We start from the raw sequence: 22191 nt of genomic DNA on the forward strand, positions 1-22191 counted from the left end.
TCCTTACCTGTAAGACATTGAACTACCTGGGATCTGAGGGGCTTTTGAAGACTGGGTCTGTACTTCTGATGTGCATGGAACTCTTGTTCTTTGCAAGCAGATGTATTTAGATAGTGCTATTTTCTATCTTCTTGGCTCCACTGATAGTACAGTGCCTGCATTGTTACCCTTAACTGACTCGCTGCTCTGAAGTTCTCTGGTAGAAAGTTGGCTGTTTCTTGCTCATCCAGTGTGATAAACTCTCTACACTGAATTCCATTTTTTTCTAAAGCAATAACTTTGTTATTAGTAAAGAACTGTATATTCTTTAGATAAAATTTAGGCTATTTAAACAATCATAGATAATCTTTTGAAAAATTTTATCATCTAAAAGCACCTCCATCTAGCTGCATGCATTCTTGTTCCAGTTATTAGATTTACAAGGAGGTTTTACTATTCAGGAAAGTATTCCCATCTAAACATAGGATTATATCATTTCAGCTCTGTGTTCAGTGTCGAGGAAACTGCCCTTTTCATTAAAAATTGTATGAACATATGGGGAAATGTTTATTAAAAGTGATTGATTAGCCGCAACATGGTTTGGGGAGACTTTGAGCTGCAGGAGAGAGAAGGAATGACAAGGAAGAAGGAGGAGGAGAGGAAGGAAGAGAGGAGCGAAAAAGGGAGAGAAAAATGAAGAACAAGAGAGGGGAGGGGCAAGGAGTAGAGGAAAGAGAAGGAAAAGGCAAAAGAGAAACACTAGTCAACATTGTAAAGCAGCTATACTTTAATTTAATATTATAATAAAAATATAATATAATAAAAATGAACAAAAATTGTTGCTAAGGAAAATGTTCATCTAATCTCAGTAAAATATTTCCCTTTTTCTATATAATGTTTATATATCTTCTATAGAAAGTTTATATGGGAGCTCTTGTCTATATAACATGTCTATATAATGCCTATATTTTTGTTATACATTTCCAAGTAATATTTATAAGATTTTGTATAATAGTAAATGTTCATCTAATGTCAATAAAAGATTAGCCCTTTCCTAAAAAAAGGAGCAAAGGAGGACAGAAAATAGTGTAGAGAAGGGAGAATTATCTACAACACAGGCGGCGGTGATGGGAACGTTGAAGTCTTGCGGCGTGGACAGTGGTCTCATTCGATAGCAAGAATGGACCACAGTTAATGTTTATGTCCTTTGTTTTTCTCTCTGTGAACCCCATGAGGGTAAGTCTGCTTACAAAGACTGTGGCTTTGTGGTTTAGAGCTTGGACCCTGGAACAAAACTACTTAATAGCTGTTTAATGGCTTTATGACCTTGAATAAATTACATAACTCCTCTATGCTTCAGCCTCTTCATCTGTACAATAGAGACATTTGTGAAGATTAAGTGACTACACAAGTTATCAGAAGAATAGTTGGTAGATAGTCAGCACCCAAATGTTAAGTATTGTTATTTATAACGCTGGATATAAAAAGCCTACAAGTAAACCATTAAACAATCATAATCCTAAATTCTAAAGTGAGAGCAACCTAGGTCCTTGTTTGGGATTCGGAGGCAGATAAAGATGGCCTGATCTGCTGATCCAGTGCCTCTGGAACGTTGGGGGTGCTGGAGACAATGTGTCACACGGAGTCAGTGAGCACAGCTCTGCGGGAGGGTCCCCAGCTTCACTCCTGACAGTTGTAAGCATTTGTCTGTGCATCAGTGTTCTCTGTAAAATGGAGAGTGTGGGACCCTTACAGCATAGAGTAGTTGTAAGTATAATACAAAAGTGCCTGGCACATAATAGGTACTCAGTTAATATTAACTTATCATGAGTTCCAATTTATTCCTATTTCTTTTATTCATTCCTGTCTTTATTAGACTTTGATGATGTGCATTCCAAACTTGTTTTGCCCTTAACATTGTTGACCATTTCTTTTCATAAATAAGTAGGGAATAACTGACCCACTCCAGTATTCTTACTTGGAAAATCCCATGGACAGAAGACCCTGGTGGGCTACAGCCCATGGGGGTCACAGAGTCAGACATGTCTTAGCAACTAAACAACAGGGAGTAACTGAAGTCAAAGCCTTTGGATATTGGAGGAAAGCCTTTCCCATTATAAGAGTCAGGGGTCTTTCTGGGCTCTTCTTTTCCCAGTTGAAACCACTGTCATTTGTATTTGAAGGAATTAGAGATTCAGCTCAGTTTATCATACTCACATGATACTGAGTTCAGAATAAGACATCTCACCCGGGCAGTTTAAAATAATACCATTCTTTGCCCTTTTTATTCTCTTTCCAACTGACAGCCTTTATTCTGGGATAGTTATATTAGGAATATTTTCAAATTCTAAAGACATTTCATTCAACCTTTAGAAGAGAAGCTAAATATTTCATAAAACATTTCAGTATTTGAGTTTTCTTATGGCAACAGAGTTAAAACTGCCTTAAAGCATTTCATTTTCTCTTCAATCTTTCTTCTAAAAGCACATACCATATCCTACCTTCTGTCAATTACTTGTACTGTGTTGGATTTGATAGGTAGGAATGTGGGTAAATGTGTAAGTTGGTAGAGTTCAAAGTATCACTTTTAATTCCCTTTCATTTGATCTTGAGCCTCCGTGTCTTGGTAGCACATTACATACACAGATATGTCGTTGGGAAAGATGAATTGCATTTGAAAGCTATTGTGTAAAAAAGCTATATTAGTCATTTCATATAAGAATTAGGTATATAAGTAAAAATGGAAGGCTAAATATATATGTTGGTAGTGTGTGTGTGAAGTTACTTCAGTCGTGTCCGACTCTTTGTGACCCTATGGACTGTAGACTGTCAGGCTCTTCTGTCCATGGGATTCTCCAGGCAAGAATGCTGAGGTGGGTTGCCATGCCCTCCTCCAGGGCTTCTTCCTGATCCAGGGGTCAAACCTGCATCTCTTATGTCTCCTGCATTGGCAGGTGGGTTCTTTACCGCTAGTGCCACCTGGGAAGCCCATATCTTGGTGCTGTGCTTAGTCACTCAGTTGTGTCCGACTCCTTGCGACTCCATGGACTTTAGCCCTTCAGGCTTCTCTGTCCATGAGGATTCTCCAGGCAAGAATACTGGAGTGGGTTGCCATACCCTCCTCCAGGGGATCTTCCCAACCAGGGATCAAAGTCAGGTCTCCCGCATTGTGGGCAGATTCTTTACAGTCTGAGCCCCAGGGAAGCCCAAGAATACTGGGTAGCCTATCCTTTCTCCAGGGGATCTTCCCTCCTGCATTGTAGGAGGATTCTTTACCAGCTTGAGCTACCAGGGAAGTCCCATATGTTGGTAGATACACATATTAAATCTCAATGCATAATTTTGCTTATAAGTGGAGCTCTAATTTCACCAGCTGCCAGAACCTAAATAAAGCTTCCTTTTGGGTAAGGTAAGAGGATTGCAATTACTCATTGGTATTTGCTCCAGTGGTAATTGGTAAAGACTGGCTCCAAAGCATTTGTCCTGGTTTGAAAAATGAAGCCAGATTATCCTTAAAGTGTGTGCTGTTTAAATAGAGAAGCACGATCCCTTCAGGACCTGCAGGTGGAATAAGAAGTAGGGAAATCTTTGCTCACGTGCAGATTCAGATGCTGCCCCCGCCACATCACCTCATGCGATGACCTGAGCCAAGTTATGACCCCCTCTGCATGCCCAGAGCAGTTGGTGCCACCTCTCATATTATGACTGTGGGGGGACTTTTCTCTCCATCTTTCCTGTGACACCCAGCAAAATGCTGTGTGCTTAGTGAATAATCAAAATGTTTTGAGTGAATGACATAAAAGATCAAATTGGAACCTGTTCATTAGAAATGGTTTTTAAAAATTGTTTATCAAGCCAGACTTTAAAATATATATTTCTCTTGAAATCTTCACATAAACCCCTAATGGATATCCCCATTCCTACCTTACCAATGAAGAAACTGAATTTCAGAGGCACCACGTAGCTCGTTTAGTTTATGCTATTAGAAAGAGATGGATGGAGCCTGGAATCAAGTTCAGTTTGTCTGGTTGTAACAGCTGTTCTCTTAATATTATCTGCACTGGTTCATGATAAGCATGTTCCTCCTCCCCCCGCCTTTTAATATACCTTCTCCTGTCATCATGATTAATCCTCATTTAAATGTTTTTCAAGTTCTAATTTCTGCCAGGGACTTAGGCAAATCGTTAGATCAGCTGGCCTTTCATGATTTCACATGGTTCCAGCTGGGCTCTCTGGATTCAGGTGCTGAGTCCACCACCTTCTAGCCACATGGCATTGGGCATGTCTCCTTACTTCTCAGGGCCTCAGTCTTCTCATTTGTAAAATGGGGGCGACAATAGTACCCACCTCACAGGGTCTTTATGACCCTACTTGGTGCCTCTGAAATTCAGTTTCTGCATTGATAAGATAGGAATGGGGACATCCATTCGGGGCTTATGTGAAGATATCAAGAGAAAATATATTTTAAAGTCTGGCTTGATGATCTATTGTATATTGCTTTTAAATCGTCCTGGCATGTTTGTTGTTGTTCAGAAGCCAAGCTGTGTCCAACCCTTCGCAACCCATGGACTGTAGCATGCCAGGCTTAGTGAGTGCTATATGAGGATTGCTTATTGTTTCAGCTAGCATTGTTCAGATAAGGTCATTCATGGAATCCTTTAATCTTGGAACACTAAGAAAGGGGTAAATACTTTTGAATGGTTTAAAAAGTTTTAACAGCAGAGGCTGACCTTTTCTAGTTTCAAAAATACAATGAAAATAGTTCACTTTCTGATGCTCTTCAGCATGTCCCTCTCTGAAGGCAGTTAACCTGATCTGGGCTAGGTCAGACAACACACTTGATTTCTGTGTCCACCAAGAAATGTGCATCCTTCTCTGGATGAACACATGTTCACACATATCCAAACAGTAAACACCAAGAGGACATTAGCAGCTCAGCTCACTGGTTAAACTACCTCCTGAGGACTAAGAGCTATCTCCTCTCTGATTGAATTGAGTCAAACTCATCTGTAATTGAGGCACTGATAGGATGGGCTTGCTTAAGCATGTGCTGCTTTAAAATTTTGGTTTAAATTTTCTATAAATTAGAAATAAAATTTTGGTTTAAATTTTCTATAAAAGTAAAATTTATGGTGATTTTTGCTTGCTTAAAAAAAAAGATTTTTTAAAGTCCCTGCTCTCATCAGAGATCCTCTTTCAGAAAAATTAATAGAAAATACTGAATGTGAAGGGGAGGGACTCTTTTGAGAGTTTTAATCTCAGTGCTAAGAATGTGAGAGTGGGAACAAATGTTTCTTCTCCATCTGGGTCTGGTAATATGTCTCTCGGAGCGCTGTTTCTAGAGGGTGCTGTGGCCCTGTGAGAGGAACAGACTCGAATGGGATGTCGATTCAGATTCCAGCTCTGCCTCTAGGCTAGGCACCCACCTTCTTTGACCCTCAGTTTCCTCATTTGTAAAATGACCATAATCAGCACCACTTCACAGATTTGTGTTGACAACACAAATATCTGCTTCCTATTTTATACCCCTTTCCCCTTTTACCGAAATAGTTTTCAATTTCGATTTGTTTTAAAAATCATGTAATTCTATTAAAAAAAATTACCCCTAGACCTTTAACAACACAAGGCAGGGGGACCATGTCTTATTCCCTACTGCGTTGCTGTTTCCTGGTCCCCTGTCTGCCGCAAGGAAAGCTCTGTTTCTGTCCTAGAGCAACAGTAATCACCCCCACAGTTTCTAGTAAATCAGACTAGGTTTGTCACAGAAGAGAAATAGACAGGAAAATAAAAGAAATAGTGAGTATTCTTTATAAAATTGGAATATAGTTGGTTTACCATATTGTGTTAGTTCTAGGTTTACAACAAAGTGATTCAGATATATATTTTTCCAGAATATTTTTCATTATAGGATATTATAGGATGTTGAATATAGTTCCTTGTGCTATACAGAAAATCCTTATTGTTTATCTATCTTATATGTGATAGCATACATTTTTTAATCCTGTACTCCTAATTTCTCCCTCCTTTCCCCACTTTATCTCCCCCCCATCACTTTCCTCTTTGGTGACCATAAATTAGCTTCCTATGTCTGTGAATCTGTTTCTGTTTTGTAAATAGACTCATCTGTGCTATTTTTTAGATTTCATGTGTAAGTGATATTATATACTATTTCTTTGTCTGGTTTACCTTACTTACTATGATAATCTCTAGGTTCATCCATGTTGCTGCAAATGACAATATGCCATACTTTTTGTGGCTGAGAGGTATTCCATATATATATACACCACACCACTTCTTCTTTATCTATTCATCTGTCAATGGATACTTAGATTGCTTCCATGTCTTGGCTATTGTAAATAGTGCTGCTATGAACATTGGGGTACATGCATCTTTTCAAATTAGAGTTTTCTTTTTTCATGGATATATGCCTGGGAGTGGGATTGCTGGATCATATGGTAGCTCTATTTTTAGCTTTCAAAGGGAAACTCGACACTGTTTTCCATAGTGGCTGTACCTGTTTACCCACCAATAGTGTAGGAGGATTAATAATGGGTATTTTTAACCTGTCATGAGTGTAGCTGTTTGCAAGACTCAACCTTTTATTTTCCTTGCAAATATAATCTTCAAATGTATGTTAACTGAGGGCTTTAACAAATTATTTTACACAAACTTGTAAGTGTACATTTTTATATACTTTACCTGTGCTTCTTAGCCTTTAAAAAAATTTATGCATTAGAAAGTTTCAAAGTAAGATTCTTTAAAAGCATCTCATTAAGGAACTTTCAAAATGTAAATAATTTGATTCCTCCAGCAGATGATTTGAAAGTGGGAAGTGCGCTGTTAACTGGTGAGAACAGGCTAACGGCTGTTCCATTTTCTCCCAAGTTGGATGACCAAGGTTTCTTCTGCAGGTGGAATCCTGGCTTGGCTTCAGTTATCAGACTCTCAGAACATGTATCAGATATGAATATAGCAAGGAATACACCCATAAGGAGACAGTTAAGGGGGTGGCCCAGGAGGACTTGGTGCCTGTGGACTGGGTCACGCTCAGTGTGCCCCTGGGGTGCTTGGCAGGGAGGCAGAGAAAGACAACGGAAGAAGGGGCAAAAAGGAACAATAAGGTAAGTGGTAGTAGAAAATGACAAGAGAGACAAATGGAATAGATGAGATTCAGGAATTTGAGGAAAACTAAAATGTGGCGTTTCAAAGGCTTGTAACTCAGTCTGTAGCAGTGAGGTGAATGTGTGTAAAATGTGCTTTTTGTATAGCGCAGCATTGAATTGTGTTATGAAGAAAATCTGATTTTTATAGTTGTCTTTGACTCTCCAGGTAAATATGCATAAACTCAGAGTATTAGAGAAACAGGCAGGTCAAATACTAAGAACAGAAACAAACTTAGGTACAGACAGAATTCTGATACAGGCAGAATAAGTTTCACAAAAAAGTTCAGGTACATGTCTCAAGTCTATTGATGGTTTAACTTCTTCTACTGATTGAAATGACCAGAACTCAGTAAGCCAGTGCTTAGATATGCTTTATGTTCTGCTGATATTGTCACTTCACTGATATTTATCTTTTTGTTCCCAGTACTGTCCAGCAGTGTGCTTCACACAAAGCAGCTGCTTAATAAATATTTGTTAAAAGAATGAATAAGGGACTTCCCTGGTGGTCCAGTGCTTAAGAATCCTCCTGCCAGTGTAGGGGATACATGTTCAATCCCTAGTCCAGGAAGATCCCACGTGCCGTGGAGCAACTAAGCCCGTGCTTCGCAGCTCCTGAGCCCTCACTCTAGAGCCCATGCTCTGTAAGAAGAGAAGCCACTGAGACGAGAAGTTCATGCCCCACAACCAGAGAGTAGCCCCTTCTGGCCACAACTAGAGAAAGCCTGTGCAGCGGCAATGAAGACCCGGTGCAGACAGAAATAAATACATAGAAGTTTAAAAAGAATGAATGAAAGACCAGTATCTATTTTACTAGGATTTGATTTATATTACAAAATAAGTAAAATTTTGCATTTTTCCTCATTTTCTCATGTTATTACTTATGTCAGCCTCATTTTCCTTCATTCACACCATGAAGACTCTAGCAGAGCTTCTGAAGATGAACATCAAATATTCGTTTTTCTGCATCGAAATGTGAATTCTCCTGCACGTCGCATAGCTCAGTGTACAGAGTGGAGCCTATTTGGTTTCTCTAAGAATATCCTCTCATGATACAAGAATAGATCTATCCACTTCACAGAACACTGGTTGACACACCACAGAGAAACAGGCTCAGAGAGGTGGAGAAATAGCAGGTGACAAAAGTCTCAGAAATCAGATGGACTTTAGTATCACTTGCCTTCATAATTTCTGTTTATATTCTTATGGCTACACATGAGTAGGAGTGAAGGTGGAAAGCTAAAATCCCCCCTGATAATGAGGAGTGCTTAGATTTTTATTGCAAGTTAACTCACCAGTTAAGTATTAAAATATTAATCAAAGATAATCAAAAGGTAACTCTGAGGAACAGGTTAAGTTCAATAGAGAACTAGCATCCCAAGCCATCTCAGTTGAGTTCAAATACAGAAGCCTGTCCTTCCTCCTTTCGACCTCCAGGTGGTGCTGTTCACCCAGCCATGGCAAGCCGGTGGCCAGCCCTATTTCCTTCCCTTAAGATACAGAGCTGGGCTTTCATTTTTTCAAAATATTTTCCGTTTCCACAGATGTGTTCTTTTAAATGGCCAATAAATTTTTGTAACCACTATTTGAAAATTTGCAAAGTTATTGTGAATTGTGCTTTTAGCCAAGAATTTTTTTTTTTTTTAATGTCCAAGACACACCCAGAGTTAGGCGTTTACATTTGTTCCTTGGTCCTGTACCTTTTTTAGTTTCTTAGAACCCAGACTCAATCACAGACATTTGAGCTGTCAGTAGAACTCATCCAAGTCCCTTTAAACACTTATGTGATTTAAAAATAGATTTCTCTTTCAGTTAAGACACCTCAACTCCTTGGGCTTCTCAATAAAGAACGCCATCTTTACTTTATCCCCCAAAGCTAGGTTCCTAGCAGACTTGACCTGATTTTTTGGTGAGGGGGCTCTTGTCAGACACCCAGAAATGTTTTGATGATTTGAGGGTCACCTTTCCAATGACATCCTGCAGTCCAGTCTAAAATCCTAAAAAAAAAAAAAAAAAAAGGCAGAATCTTTCCTAGGGAAAAAACCATAGTGGTATCATGAACAGTTTCTTTCCATTTTAATAGATTTCAGTGGCAGGAATGGTGGGAATTTTGTTGTACAGTGTGGACATAGGATGGGGCTGCAGTGGTATCAGTTTTACCATCGATGAGGTATGGAATTTTTAAGATTGGCTTTAAAAAATAACCTATTAACATGCTTTTCTTGTTCTTTTCCCCCCTTTTCTGTCACAAGGGGTTTGTAAACAAACTGGATGAATTTATTCAATGGTTAAACGAAGCCATGGAAACCACTGAAAATTGGACACCTCCTAAAGCAGAGACGGATGGCCTAAAACTGTACCTGGAGACACACTTGGTAAACAAGACTATGTTGCTCTTAATGTTAGTTAGGGAAGAATTTTAATGTGGTCCTTGTTTGTTTATGGAGAATGTAGATTTTACTTATTAGAAGTCACTATATGCTAATAAACCAAGTTTTAATGGGGTAAATTACAGAAGCTGAAAATTTACAGGCATTTCAAGTAATACTATGAAATCTAAATTCTCCATATTTAAAGCTGTTTTTTAAAAACTTTTCCCTAAAAGGTAAGTAATTATTTTTTAAAATATCTTAGAAAATTTCACTAGACCCTTGCTCTCTTAAAGTGATGACTGAAGTTTTCCTTCTTCTTAAAAAAATAAATGAAAGGTCATTTTGATGACCATTCTAAGCTTTCTAGAATTCGTATAAAATTAATGAACCTCTCATTATCAAGAGGGTCTACTTTATCTGTTCTACACTGGGTTATTTTAATAAAATATTTAAAATGATGATCTCCATCATTTTTGCTGCTATGTGGGTTTTTCAGCATATAATTAATACAACTGTCATTACTCTTGTCCCTGTGCACAAGGAAAGCCATGGAGAGAAGGTAGAAAACACTTGGATGAATATGCTTCTGAATATGTTAGGAGCAAGAATTATAGACTGGGGGACATTTGATGAACCTCATGAGGTTTTTACTGAATGCTTCAAATGGCCGATATCAATTATGAAGGGGTGGAAACCAAGTAGTGGAGTGTGATAAAGCATGAAGAAAAAGCACATTGTCAGAGGAAATGAAAATTCAAGCTTCCAGGATCTCATCTTTATTCCTTTCACCGATAGCATAAAATTGACAAAGGCAATGAACACGAATTCTTGGGTACCCAGCTGTGGGGCTGATTCTCTGCCCCTCTCACACACTCAGAACTTGGATTGAATAAACATTGCGTGGGAGTCCTACATATATGTGAGTTCACAGGGTTCTGGAACCGCTCCCTGTGATATTAAGTGCATGGAGGAGAGAGAGAAAGGAGAGAGAAGGGAAGAAGAGGGGAGAGAGAGCAGGGATGTTTTTTAGTTCTTCAGTGTTTGTGTTTTGCAGTGTGATTTATATCATTGCAAGAAAAGCAGGAAGAACAGCCTCAAAATCCTATTGCTACATGTAAATATCCTGTGGATGATTTTTTTTTTTTAACTCACAAAACTGTGTGGTAGAGGCTGAGTATATTGTTTCCATTTTTAGAGACCTGGGTTGATGTGTAAAAATGCCACTGACCCTAACTGCCTCTCTTGTACATGGGCTTTTGAATACTACCCTTAGTATTCAAATCCCTGTTGAGCAGAGCCTTGATTTTTTTTTTAAAGAGGGCATTTCATAATAGCAAGATAAAGATATTCACTGCTTTATAATGTAAATTGTATTAATTAGGATGTCAACTTTTCACTGGCATTGTTCTGACAGAAATTCTAATCTGTGTTTAAACAGGAGTATATGAACTTTATTTCACATTAAATGTGCTGTCTTAATTTCTCTTGATTTAATATTTTATGGAAAACACAAATTTCATTTTTGAGGTCCCAGAGGGCATGAGGACACAAAGGGCACTTTAACTCTAGGTTATTTATTGAAAGCAGGCAAGGAAAATATGAACCAAGGTCTCTCCTCTCTTTGGGAGCTGAATGACCTGACCTCTTTTTAAGCAATATGTACTCCTCTTCTCAAATCCATATTGCAGAATTATTCACTTAGCACCCCTGTGTTGGCCTCTGTCTCATTCTAGCCCAACACCATGCACTAGAACTTTCTGTGATGATGGAATATTCAATATTGAACGTCCATTGTGGGAGCCACTAACCACACCTATCTACTGAGCACTTGAAATGTGGCTAGAGTAACTGAGGAAATGAATTGTTAATTCTAATGAATTTACATTTGAATTTAAATTGCCACATGCGGCCTGTGTCCACTGGATTCTGGTCTTGTAAATTGCAGAGCTCTTTACAGACCATAATGAATTGCAGGTATCCAGTACCGGCTTCATAATGACATTCCCGCCTAAAATATAGAAACTATTATCCTCTTTGCTATGGATTCTACGTTAGGTCCACAGCAAACAGCTCTTCTTAAAATGTCTGTCTATCTCTTAAAGAATAACCTTTTTTCCACCTGATGATCAACACTTTTTTGAATGAATTTTCTCCACTACCGTGTCTGTGTTAGTTTCAAGAGATAACATAGGAACATCTTCATTACCTCTGCTTTGCAAATAGTGAGGGACTATAATCTCAGATTTGCTCACTGTTGTTAAATCACAATCTTAGGAACTGAAATTAGGAGTAATTTTGTTTTAACAGTTACTGAAGACCTAGTGTGTATGGATTGCCATTGAGTGATGCTAAAAGACAGTTACTGAGTCACCGTTTTACTGCATGCTGTGTTAGTTAATCTAGATACAGCCTGTCATTTAAACATCTTTCATGCAAACTCTGCGTTACTCTGTCTCTCTGAGCACAATGTCTATCTACATAGCTCCTGAGCAATATTGTCATTTATATTTTTTATTATTATTTTTTTACTATAGTGCTGAGTTAATATTGTTATTCTTCTCAAACGTAGGTGAAAAAAAATCTACCTTTCCATAAAGAAAGTGTACACCTAAGCCTAGAGATTTATATTTCTTAGTTCACCCTGTATAAGTCTTTGCTGCTTCTTAATGAGTGGGCAAGAGGTATTTTTAAGAGTATCTAGTATGTGGAGTTAGCTACATGATGAACATCTCTGTAGAGTCTATAATTTAATGTTAAACCAATGGATGTGAAAGCCTCTGGGTCACATGTCTTTCCTGATTTAATAATGTGATAGAATAGTTGGCACCCTGCAACATTTATTATAAAGAAAAGCAAATAAACAATAAAAAATGTTGTACATTTATATTTTGATACTTAATTCTATTATTTTCCATGACAGTAACCAAGGGTTTTTACCAACACAAATCAATTAAAGCTTTACAATACCTTTATGAGAGATATGAAGGAGCTTTATTCTAACTGTAAGAAATACTGTGAAATTGCAATGATACATCAATGATTTTCCATGATAATTAATCATCTGCTTGCAACCTGGCTGCTCCTTCAAAAATACAATTCATGTCTTTTTAGAAAATGACATTTTCAGGAAAATGTCAGTCTGGAAAGGTATTTTGCAAATATTGAGCACATTGGATGACCCTCTTTAAACACTACTTTTACAGTAGCACTGTATACATGTGTTCTTGAATGGATTTCCTCCTTCTTCACCTCTGTCCATTTTTTTAAACAGCTTCATTGAGGTATCATTTTGACATACTAAATTGCATATATTCAAACATTTTACAAGTTTTGACAAATTGACAAATGTATACACCCATGAAACTGTCACTACAATCAAGACAGGCAGCATATCTATCACTTCCAAAAGCTTCCTCCTGCCCCTTTGTAATTGCTCCCTCCCTGCCCTCTCAGATTTTCTTCATCCCTAAGTAGTCATGAGCCTTTAGTTTAGTTTGTACTTTCTAGAATTTTGCATAAGTGCACTCAAGCTATATGTTCTCTCTCTCTCTCTCTTTTTTTTCCTCTTTTGGTCTGGTTTCTTTCACCCAGCATCAGTCAGTTCAGTTCAATCACTCAGTCGTGTCCGACTCTTTGCGACCTCGTGAATCGCAGCACACCAAACCTCCCTGTCCATCACCAACTCCCGGAGTTTACCCAAACTTATGTGCATCGAGTCGATGATGCCATCCAGCCATATCATCTTCTGTCGTCCCCTTCTCCTCCTGCCCCCAATCCCTCCCAATTTCAGGGTCTTTTCTAATGAATCAACTCTTTGCATGAGGTGGCCAAAGTATTGGAGTTGCAGCTTCAGCATCGGTCCTTCCAATGAACACCCAGGACTGATCTCCTTTAGAATGGACTGGTTGGATCTTCTTGCAGTCCAAGGGACTCTCAAGAATCTTCTCCAGCACCACAGTTCAAAAGCATCAATTCTTCGGCGCTCAGCTTTCTTCACAGTCCAACTCTCACATCCATTCATGACTACTGGAAAAAACATAGCCTTGACTAGACAGACCTTTGTCAGCAAAGTAATGTCTCTGCTTTTGAATATGCTGTCTAGGTTGGTCATAACTTTCCTTCCAAGGAGTAAGTGTCTTTTAATTTCACGGCTTCAGTCACCATCTGCAGTGATTTTGGAGCCCCCAAAATAAAGTCTGACACTGTTTCCACTGTTTCTCCATCTATTTCCCATGAAGTGATGGGACTGGTTGCCATGATCTTCGTTTTCTGAATGTTGAGCTTTAAGCCAACTTTTTCACTCTCCACTTTCACTTTCATCAAGAGGGTTTTTAGTTCCTCTTCACTTTCTGCCATAAGGGTGGTGTCATCTGCATATCTGAGGTTATTGATATTTCTCCCAGCAATCTTGATTCCAGCCTGTGCTTCTTCCAGCCCAGCGTTTCTCATGATGTACTCTGCATACAAGTTAAATAAACAGGTTAACAATATACAGCCTTGATGTACTCCTTTTCCTATTTGGAACTAGTCTGTTGTTCCATGTCCAGTTCTAACTGTTGCTTCCTGGCCTGCATACAGATTTCTCAAGAGGCAGGTCAGGTGGTCTGGTATTCCATCTCTTTCAGAATTTTCCACAGTTTATTGTGATCTACACAGTCAAAGGTTTTGGCATAGTCAATAAAGCAGACATAGATGTTTTTCTGGAACTCTCTTGCTTTTTCCATGATCCAGCGGATGTTGGCAATTTGATCTCTGGTTCCTCTGCCTTTTCTAAAGCTAGCTTGAACATCTGGATGTTCACGGTTCATGTATTGCTAAAGCCTGGCTTGGAGAATTTTGAGCATTACTTTACTAGTGTGTGAGATGAGTGCAATTGTGCAGTAGTTGGAGCATTCTTTGGCATTGCCTTTCTTTGGGATTGGAATGAAAACTGACCTCTCCCAGTCCTGTGGCCACTGCTGACTTTTCCAAATTTGTTGGCATATTGAGTGGAGCACTTTCAGAGCATCATCTTTCAGGATTTGAAATAGCTCCACTGGAATGCCATCACCTCCACTAGCTTTGTTCGTAGTGATGCTTTCTAAGGCCCACTTGACTTCACATTCCAGGATGTCTGACTCTAGGTGAGTGATCACACCATTGTGATTATCTGAGTAGTGAAGATCCTTTTTGTACAGTTCTTCTATGTATTCTTGCCTCCTCTTCTTCATATCTTCTGCTTCTGTTAGGTCCATACCATTTCTGTCCTTTATCAAGCCCATCTTTGCATGAAATGTTCCCTTGGTATCTCTAATTTTCTTGAAGAGATCACCCAGCATACTTACTTTGATTTTGTATGTTTTAATTGTTCATTTTTATTGCTGAATAGTATTCCTTTGTGTAGATACAATACAATTTGTTTATCCATTCACCTGATGGTAGACGCTTAGGTCATTTCTCTTATCACCATTTTTATTGTCTAAGAAGCAAAAGTCACCCAAAACTACATTTAAGTAGAAGTATCATAAATAGTTTTTCCCTTCAAAAGGATTTTTATTATCTTCAGTTAGACTGCTGAGAAGCAAAGTAGGAGAGCAGGACAGTAATTTTTTCCTCAGAGATTACAGTCCATGTCCATTTTCTGAAAAGACAACTTTCATTTCCTCAATAGTGTTTATCCATGCCTAACTCACCAAATGGCACCACATCATATGCAGTCAATTGCAGGAAAACAAAGCAGAAATTGGTTTTTTTGTTTTTTAAACCTGTAGCCAGAGTATCCAGTAGGAGAAGGCAAAGTCAAACTGACACCGGACATCTGCACAGTAATTAGGAAAAAGAGCCAAACCCAAAGGCCTGGCTTAAACTTGGGAGATAAATTTGCACAGGCAGAGCTGTGTCAGGTTGGGCCAACATTAACCAACCACATAGAAAAAGCCTTGGAGAAACAACATTCTTAATTCAGTTTGATAAATGAGAAAACATGGTGGGGGGGAGGTGATGATGATGAGTCCATATATATTAAGCACCTATGTGTGCCAGGCAGTTATTTACATGTTAGGAATACATGATGAATGAGTTTCACATCTTTCTTCCCGGGATTTGTAATCTAAGGGAGATGACCATAGATTAAATGTAGTCATCTATAGACCCATAAATGATGAATGTAATATAATTTTGAGCAGTAAACTTCTTGTGAGATCAGCCAAGTACTGTTTAGAGCGTAGTGTGAAGTTTTATTGCTCTTCCTCAGGGTAGGGAAGGCTCAGAGATGTAATTTGATGTAGACCTCATAGACCATATATGATTTCTTGGATAAAGAGGGGAGGTGAGGAGGTGGGAGGAAATTTTATGGGCAAGTAAGGGAGGTGGGGTGAGCTATTTGGTGTGGCTGAGGCTATGTTGTGTTTTGCAGGTAAGGGCTGGATGGTAAAAGAGATTGAATGCCCTTTGAGTGGATTGAACTTTTCTCTGTGGGTAATGGGGATTCATAGAAGGTTTGATTTTATTTTAAAGCAGGAGAGTGACAAGAATCAACTGTAAATTCCATGGGGGAAGTCTCAGCTTGCTATGAATTAACTGGATAAGTCCATGGATTAAGTGAGAGAAAAACAACGGGCATAGTGGAAAATGAATTTGAGTATAGCATTTGAGGGTCTTCCCTGGTAACTCAGATGGTAAAGAATCTGCCTGCAAATGCAGGAGACCTGGGTTTGATCCCTGGGTCAGGAAGATCCCCTGGAAGAGGGAATGGCTACCCACTCCAGTATTCTTGCCTGGAGAATTCTCTGGACAGAGAAGCCTGACAGGCTACGGTCCATGGGGTCGCAAAAAGTTGTACCATGACTGAGTGACTAACACGTACACCCACAGCATTTGAAGGATGTGCTGGAATGGCACTCTGGTATCAGATTTTTTTAATGTGGGTTTTTTTTTTTTTAAAGTAACTAATGCATGGATAGAACACAGAATTCTACAGGTAAATAAAGGAAGGGAGTAAAAAGGCATGCTTCCCACCTATGTGCACCCCCACGCCCCCCAGCCACCACCACCTTTGCCGGTTCTCTTCCTGAGGTGACCATTATTCCTTGTTTCTTTGTATTCTTTCAGAGTTACTCCTGGTATTTGAAAACAAATGCATATGTATAATTAACTTTGTTCTCTTAATTTATATTAGCAATAATTCAAAATCAGTAAATATATAGCTGCTGCATCCTTTCAGATAGCTGCACGGTGTTCCGTTTGTGAATATGCCGTCGTTTATTGATGAAAGCATAGGTTGTTTGCAGTCTTTTTCTATTATAAACAGCACTTCAGTGAATATCCTTGGATACTCATTCTCTTGCATAGTATTGGCTTATCTTTAAAATAAATACCTTTCATGTGAAACTTCTGGGTCAAAGGTTATATATATTTAAATTTTTCATGTATTGTCAAATTGTCCTTGACAGAGATAGTGCCAGTTTATACTCAGCAATGCATGAGAAAGCCTGTTTCTGCACATCTTTACTATTAGACCATGTTATCAGATCGGTTGATCTTTGTCCCTTTGATAAATGTCATCTCATTGTATTTTAGTTTTTATTCTTGTATTTAGGTGGTGTTGAGTACCGCTTTTTATTTTTAGAAGTCATTTGTATTTCTTTTCTAAGAACTGTATGCTCATATTCGTAACGTACTTTTCTGCTGGGTCATTGGCCTTTTGCTTTGGAATTTATGGGAGCTTTGTGAATATTAAGGAAATGAGTCCCTTTCTTTTGACGTGAATAGAAAATGTTTTTAAAAGAAACTATTTTGGGGGTTCTGTTCTAAAAGAACCTGGATATCTCAGTAGTTTGAGGAATCCACGATTAGTCAGGCCTGAAGGCCATACTGATAAGTATGTAAAAGGTCTCTAACCCTGGCAAAAGCGTGTTTGGTTTCCAGTACTGAAAAGGCCAGTATGTTCTAGAGACTTTGCTTCCTTAGTCATGGATGGAACAAGCCTAAGATTAGGGAGGCTGTTGTTGAGTGAGAGGGTTAAATGAGGTCTGAGCAATGAGAGAAATGGAGAGGAAGTGGACAGGGTTAGGCAGCAGGTGGATAAGAATAGAGGGGATAGATTAGAAAGGGGGTGGATTAGAAAGAGATGTCAGCAGAAAAATATCTCTTAACTTTTTGATGCTGTCGTCTGGTTAGAAGTCTCATTACCAACATCTGGTCTGTCCTCTGTAGTCTCCCCGGATGCTACCAATGCCCTTGGGATTAGTGCAGGAAGGCCTGCTGCCCCACAGCAGACAAAATCTGACCAAGACTTCAGTGTATTGAAGGGTCTGGAAACTGGCTGAAAGCTTCTCTGTGTATGGGGTGGGATTGAAGCTCCAGGGTTATTCTAGGGGTTTGTGAAGTTAGGGAATGTGAACCTTACAAGAAGTATTCACATGCAAAAGAGGGGACATTATTAGAACTCAGCGATTACTGGGGGCATTTTCTTAAGGGGGGAGGAAGCTGCCTTTCATACAGCTGTTGGAATTATGGAACTCTAGTTACAGGAAAACACTAAGTTATACTCACTGGAAAAGTTTAAACTGTATAAAGACCATGAAATTAAAAGTAGAAAGCCTTACACTTTCTGGATAACCAACATAAACAGTTTATTCTATATCTTTCTGGACCTTTTTACATAAAAGTGCATACATTGTAAAGATTTTTCGCTCATTGTGCATACTGTTCAGTGATTGTTTTTGTATCTTAATATATCTCAGAGGTCCTTCTGTCAGAACATGAAAATCTACTGCACATTTTAGCTGCTCCTTAGTATTTGTATGGATTTGCGACACTTTTCTTAACCATTCCCATAATTATGGCTATTTAAGCTGCCTCTTTGTTGATGCCTTGGCAAATAATACTGCAATGAGCATTCATGTTGTTGTAACAACAGCTGAGCGTTTCCTCCTTGTCCCATTGTTGTCTGTCTACAGCAGAGTTGCAGTCTACCTGAGTTGCTGCTATAGACAGACAGCAACAACAGCAGCAGTTCAGGGTCCCATGTAATGAGAGTCTGCCATGTTTTCAGAAAAGCTTTTGCTCCAGTTCCTAAAAAGTGAATAGGGCCATCTTTGTGTGTGTGTAGCTCTGAATTTGCATTTATAAGGGTAGTTTTTAAAGCCCACTTTCCAGAACCTTGTTCATTTTAGAAGTGGTCCCTGCAATTTGAAGTGTCTTCCTCAAGGGGGCACAAACTCACCAAAACCCTGCAGACAGTACTTTTGTATTGGTGCAGAATGGTCTGAAAACTTTTCCTTATTCCTTATTGTGTCATTACCCTAGGAACTTACAAAAGCAGTTTGAATCGAACTAATAATGTGACTGGCTAACAAAATCTCAATACAGATGTTTTCATGCATTTAGCATTTATAGTTAGATCTTTATGTTATATCATTTTAAATTAAATCATATTTTTCATTTGTATCATAAGAAAAACATGATACTTCTCACCGAGTTTTTAGTCATGCCAGGAAATTTCCCAAAACACATTCAACTGTTTTTCTTTAGCTTGCCCTTGCATGTCCACCTGTGTTCCACGTTTCATTGTCTGAAGCTAAGGGATGACAGGCTTTCCATTTCCCACTTCCTGGTGCCCACCTCTCCCTGCCTACCCTCCTCTGCTGAGATGATAGGCAGCTCTGGCCCGAAAAAGTTGAGCTTCACAAGACCAGCAGCTACCACATGCCCGTACGCTTCAGTTAATAAGAGACCGTCGACAGACTTCAAAAGCCTGAGCTGTGCAAGTTTGGCCGCCACCCCGCTCAGCCTCACGGAGCAGGGCTGGTGGCCTCGTAGGAGCTTTGAAGTTCTGTATGCTTGTCCCCCTTGATTCCTGTCAGTTTAAAGTTTAAGGTAAGTAGCTGAGAGTTTAGTAGGGAGCAGCATCACTTCTCTTTGAGGGATTTGAGGTACTCAACTTGCAACCTTGAATTCCTTCCTTTGGTAGCTTGTGGAAGAAAGATCTGTTGGGGATTTATAGCATGCAGGCATTTTGAGGTTGATGCGTGGGGACAGGAGGCACATCCTTTTGCTCATATAACTAATTCTGTGCATCTGGGAGACAAATAGTCTTGTCTTCCCTTTGAACTGTTCAAAGTACCTGGGGATGTACTTTTTGCCTGACTCAGTTTAAGGACTCTTGTTCCCATCATTTTGAAAATTGCTGTCACTTATACATTTTCCTGATTTATTACTTTATTCTTTTTCTTTCAGATGTGATGACTATTTTAAAATAGAATGACAGAGAATAACTGGATTTATTTTAGCACTTGCTGTTTAGGGTTCAGTTCAGTTCAGTTCAGTCGCTCAGTCGTGTCCGACTCTGCGACCCCATGAATCGCAATACGCCAGGCCTCCCTGTCCATCACCAACTCCCAGAGTTCACTCAGACTCACGTCCATCGAGTTGGTGATATCATCCAGCCATCTCATCCTCTGTCGTCCCCTTCTCCTCCTGCCCCCAATCCCTCCCAGCATCAGAGCTGTTCAGGGTGGTGGTATGCTAAACGCTGAAAGTTTGCAGAGTGCCTTGTACTATGAGGGTTCCTGCATGGACTGAAGGACTCTGTGTGTGGAGAGCCAGTGGGTGACCTAATTCACTTGAGCCAGGGTGTGTCACCCACCATCTGTCTCCTTGTGTAGACCTGTGTGCAGATCTTGCTTATCTGCTGTGTCACATGGAATTTTGGAATCTTGAAACAATTTACCTGGCAACAATGATATTAAGATAAAAGTTTCAGGCCTGAAACAGATCTTTAGCCAGAAAAATGCCTGTCATGTCTCCTGAAGGTGTTGTGAAGATCACATAAGCCTGTTGTTTGTGAAGATGCTTTGTTCATGCACACCCGTCGGAGACCTGAGAACAGGTGTGAGTTGCTCAGGTGTCCCTAGAGAGGTTGAATTTCTTCCTAGCTTCCCTGCCTGAATGATTCTCCTCTGACTTGAGAGATGGCTTGTGTCTTTTTGGTGTCCCCTTTGACACCCTGCCCTGCACATGCTTAATGAGTACTAAACAAATCTGCCAGATGAATAAACGAACATTTGTAAAAGCAGTGTTACAACCATTACAGCAGCAAATTATAGCTAAGATTATAAACCATGAATGTCTGCAGGAATTTCCTGTACAATTTCCAAATCAAAATGGACCCTGGTTACAGACTTTCTGGGTATTGTCTGGTATATTTGTGACAAGAAAAATGCCTATAGAGAGAAACAGTAGGATATTTTTCTTCTGCTTTCAGGATGTAATTCATCCCCTGTGGCAGAAAACACAAGGAAAGTAAAAATGTTAAGTCAGATATTAGAAAGTTTAAAAAAAAATTCCACAGGTTAACGTTACCATTTCAAAAGATGAAGACTATATGACTAGACAGGATGTTAATGACTTGACATTACAAAATTTATTAAATTTATTTCTAAAGCAGTTTGGTTCCCCCTCTCAAATGCATGAAGCATGTGGGAGTTGGGATAGATCTGCCCCAGGCTGCCAAACAAATTTTTAATGGAACTAGAGTCCTTCAGGGATTGTCCCAAATCCACATAATATTCTTAGGTCTTGGTGTTTGCACTGGGACCTGTATATTAGCAGATGTACGTGTGAATAATATACTTATATCCATCCATCACCTTAGTGACTCCGCATCTGTAGAGGCTGCTGCACATCAATTATTCCACCGCAGGGGGTAGAGAGATATTTGGGCTAGCATTGACCTCTTTTTTCAGTTAGGGCCTCAGAAGCAGTGTGTTCTGGAAGTCAAATGGTCCCTTTAGACAGAACCTCTGTGAATCTATTTGGCCTCATGTGGCTGTGCTAGGAAGCCAATATGATTACCTGTGCCAGGTGTGGAGGCAGCATCCAGAAAAACATGAAAATTTTGTCACTAAGAGGCACCATCAGTATTCAGGGTCTCTCTAACTTCCCTAATCCTTGCGTTAGATATTAGCAAGTCTATCAAAAATGAATGCCAGCCTTAATAATGCCAGTATATATACTTTATATACCTTCCGCAAAAAAATGCAACTCTTTGAAAGAAGATGTAATTTGTTTGAGGAGCTAAATTCACTTTCAAATGCTAGATGTTTTTATTATCTGAGATTTCAGGGGCAAAAGTTTCTTCAGAAAGAACAGGATTTTTGTCTTCATATCTTAATGCCCTTACAAAAAAAAAACAGAGAACAAAGTTTTTATAATGCTTATTTCTTTGTTCATAAATTTAGAACCTCTTTCTCAAGAGCACATAGTGCTTTCCATTTTATGAAGCTTCTGATAGTATATGTGGTGGTGTGTTACATATTGTCATAACTAATAAATCAGTGACAAATGTAACCACCTCATTTTGTTGGGGAGATATATAATTGTGGTGGTAGCTGACCATTTATTTAATTATGTGGTAAGTACCATATGATGAGAGGGTAAAGTTAAATTGATGATTTGGGCTATCTCAGCCAGGATACAGTTTACATGGCAATTACACCAGGATCATCTCAGTGTAATTGGCAAGTAATTTTGTAGGCGAAGGAACATGACAGCTCATTTACATGGTGTTCAATGAATAAAATTTGGGAACATTTATCAACCACTTCCAAGTGAAGTGATTGCACCAGTATTGCCCAAAATGCTGTATAGGTGACTCGGAAGCATCGTGGAAGGTTTCTGGTATGAATCTGCATTCAGTT

General features: G+C 39.1%; 1 protein-coding gene across 1 annotated transcript in view; it reads left to right on the forward strand.

Moving 5' to 3' along the window:
• AKAP6 (A-kinase anchoring protein 6) overlaps positions 1-22191 on the forward strand; it is a 391164-nt gene that overhangs the window by 127844 nt on the left and 241129 nt on the right. The window contains exon 4 of the mRNA XM_052659736.1: positions 9392-9514. Coding sequence (XP_052515696.1) covers positions 9392-9514 — 123 coding nt within the window. The remainder of the gene's footprint in view (positions 1-9391; positions 9515-22191) is intronic.

This window comes from Budorcas taxicolor, chromosome 21 (genome assembly GCF_023091745.1).
Source record: "Budorcas taxicolor isolate Tak-1 chromosome 21, Takin1.1, whole genome shotgun sequence".
Taxonomy (NCBI): Eukaryota; Metazoa; Chordata; class Mammalia; order Artiodactyla; family Bovidae; genus Budorcas; species Budorcas taxicolor.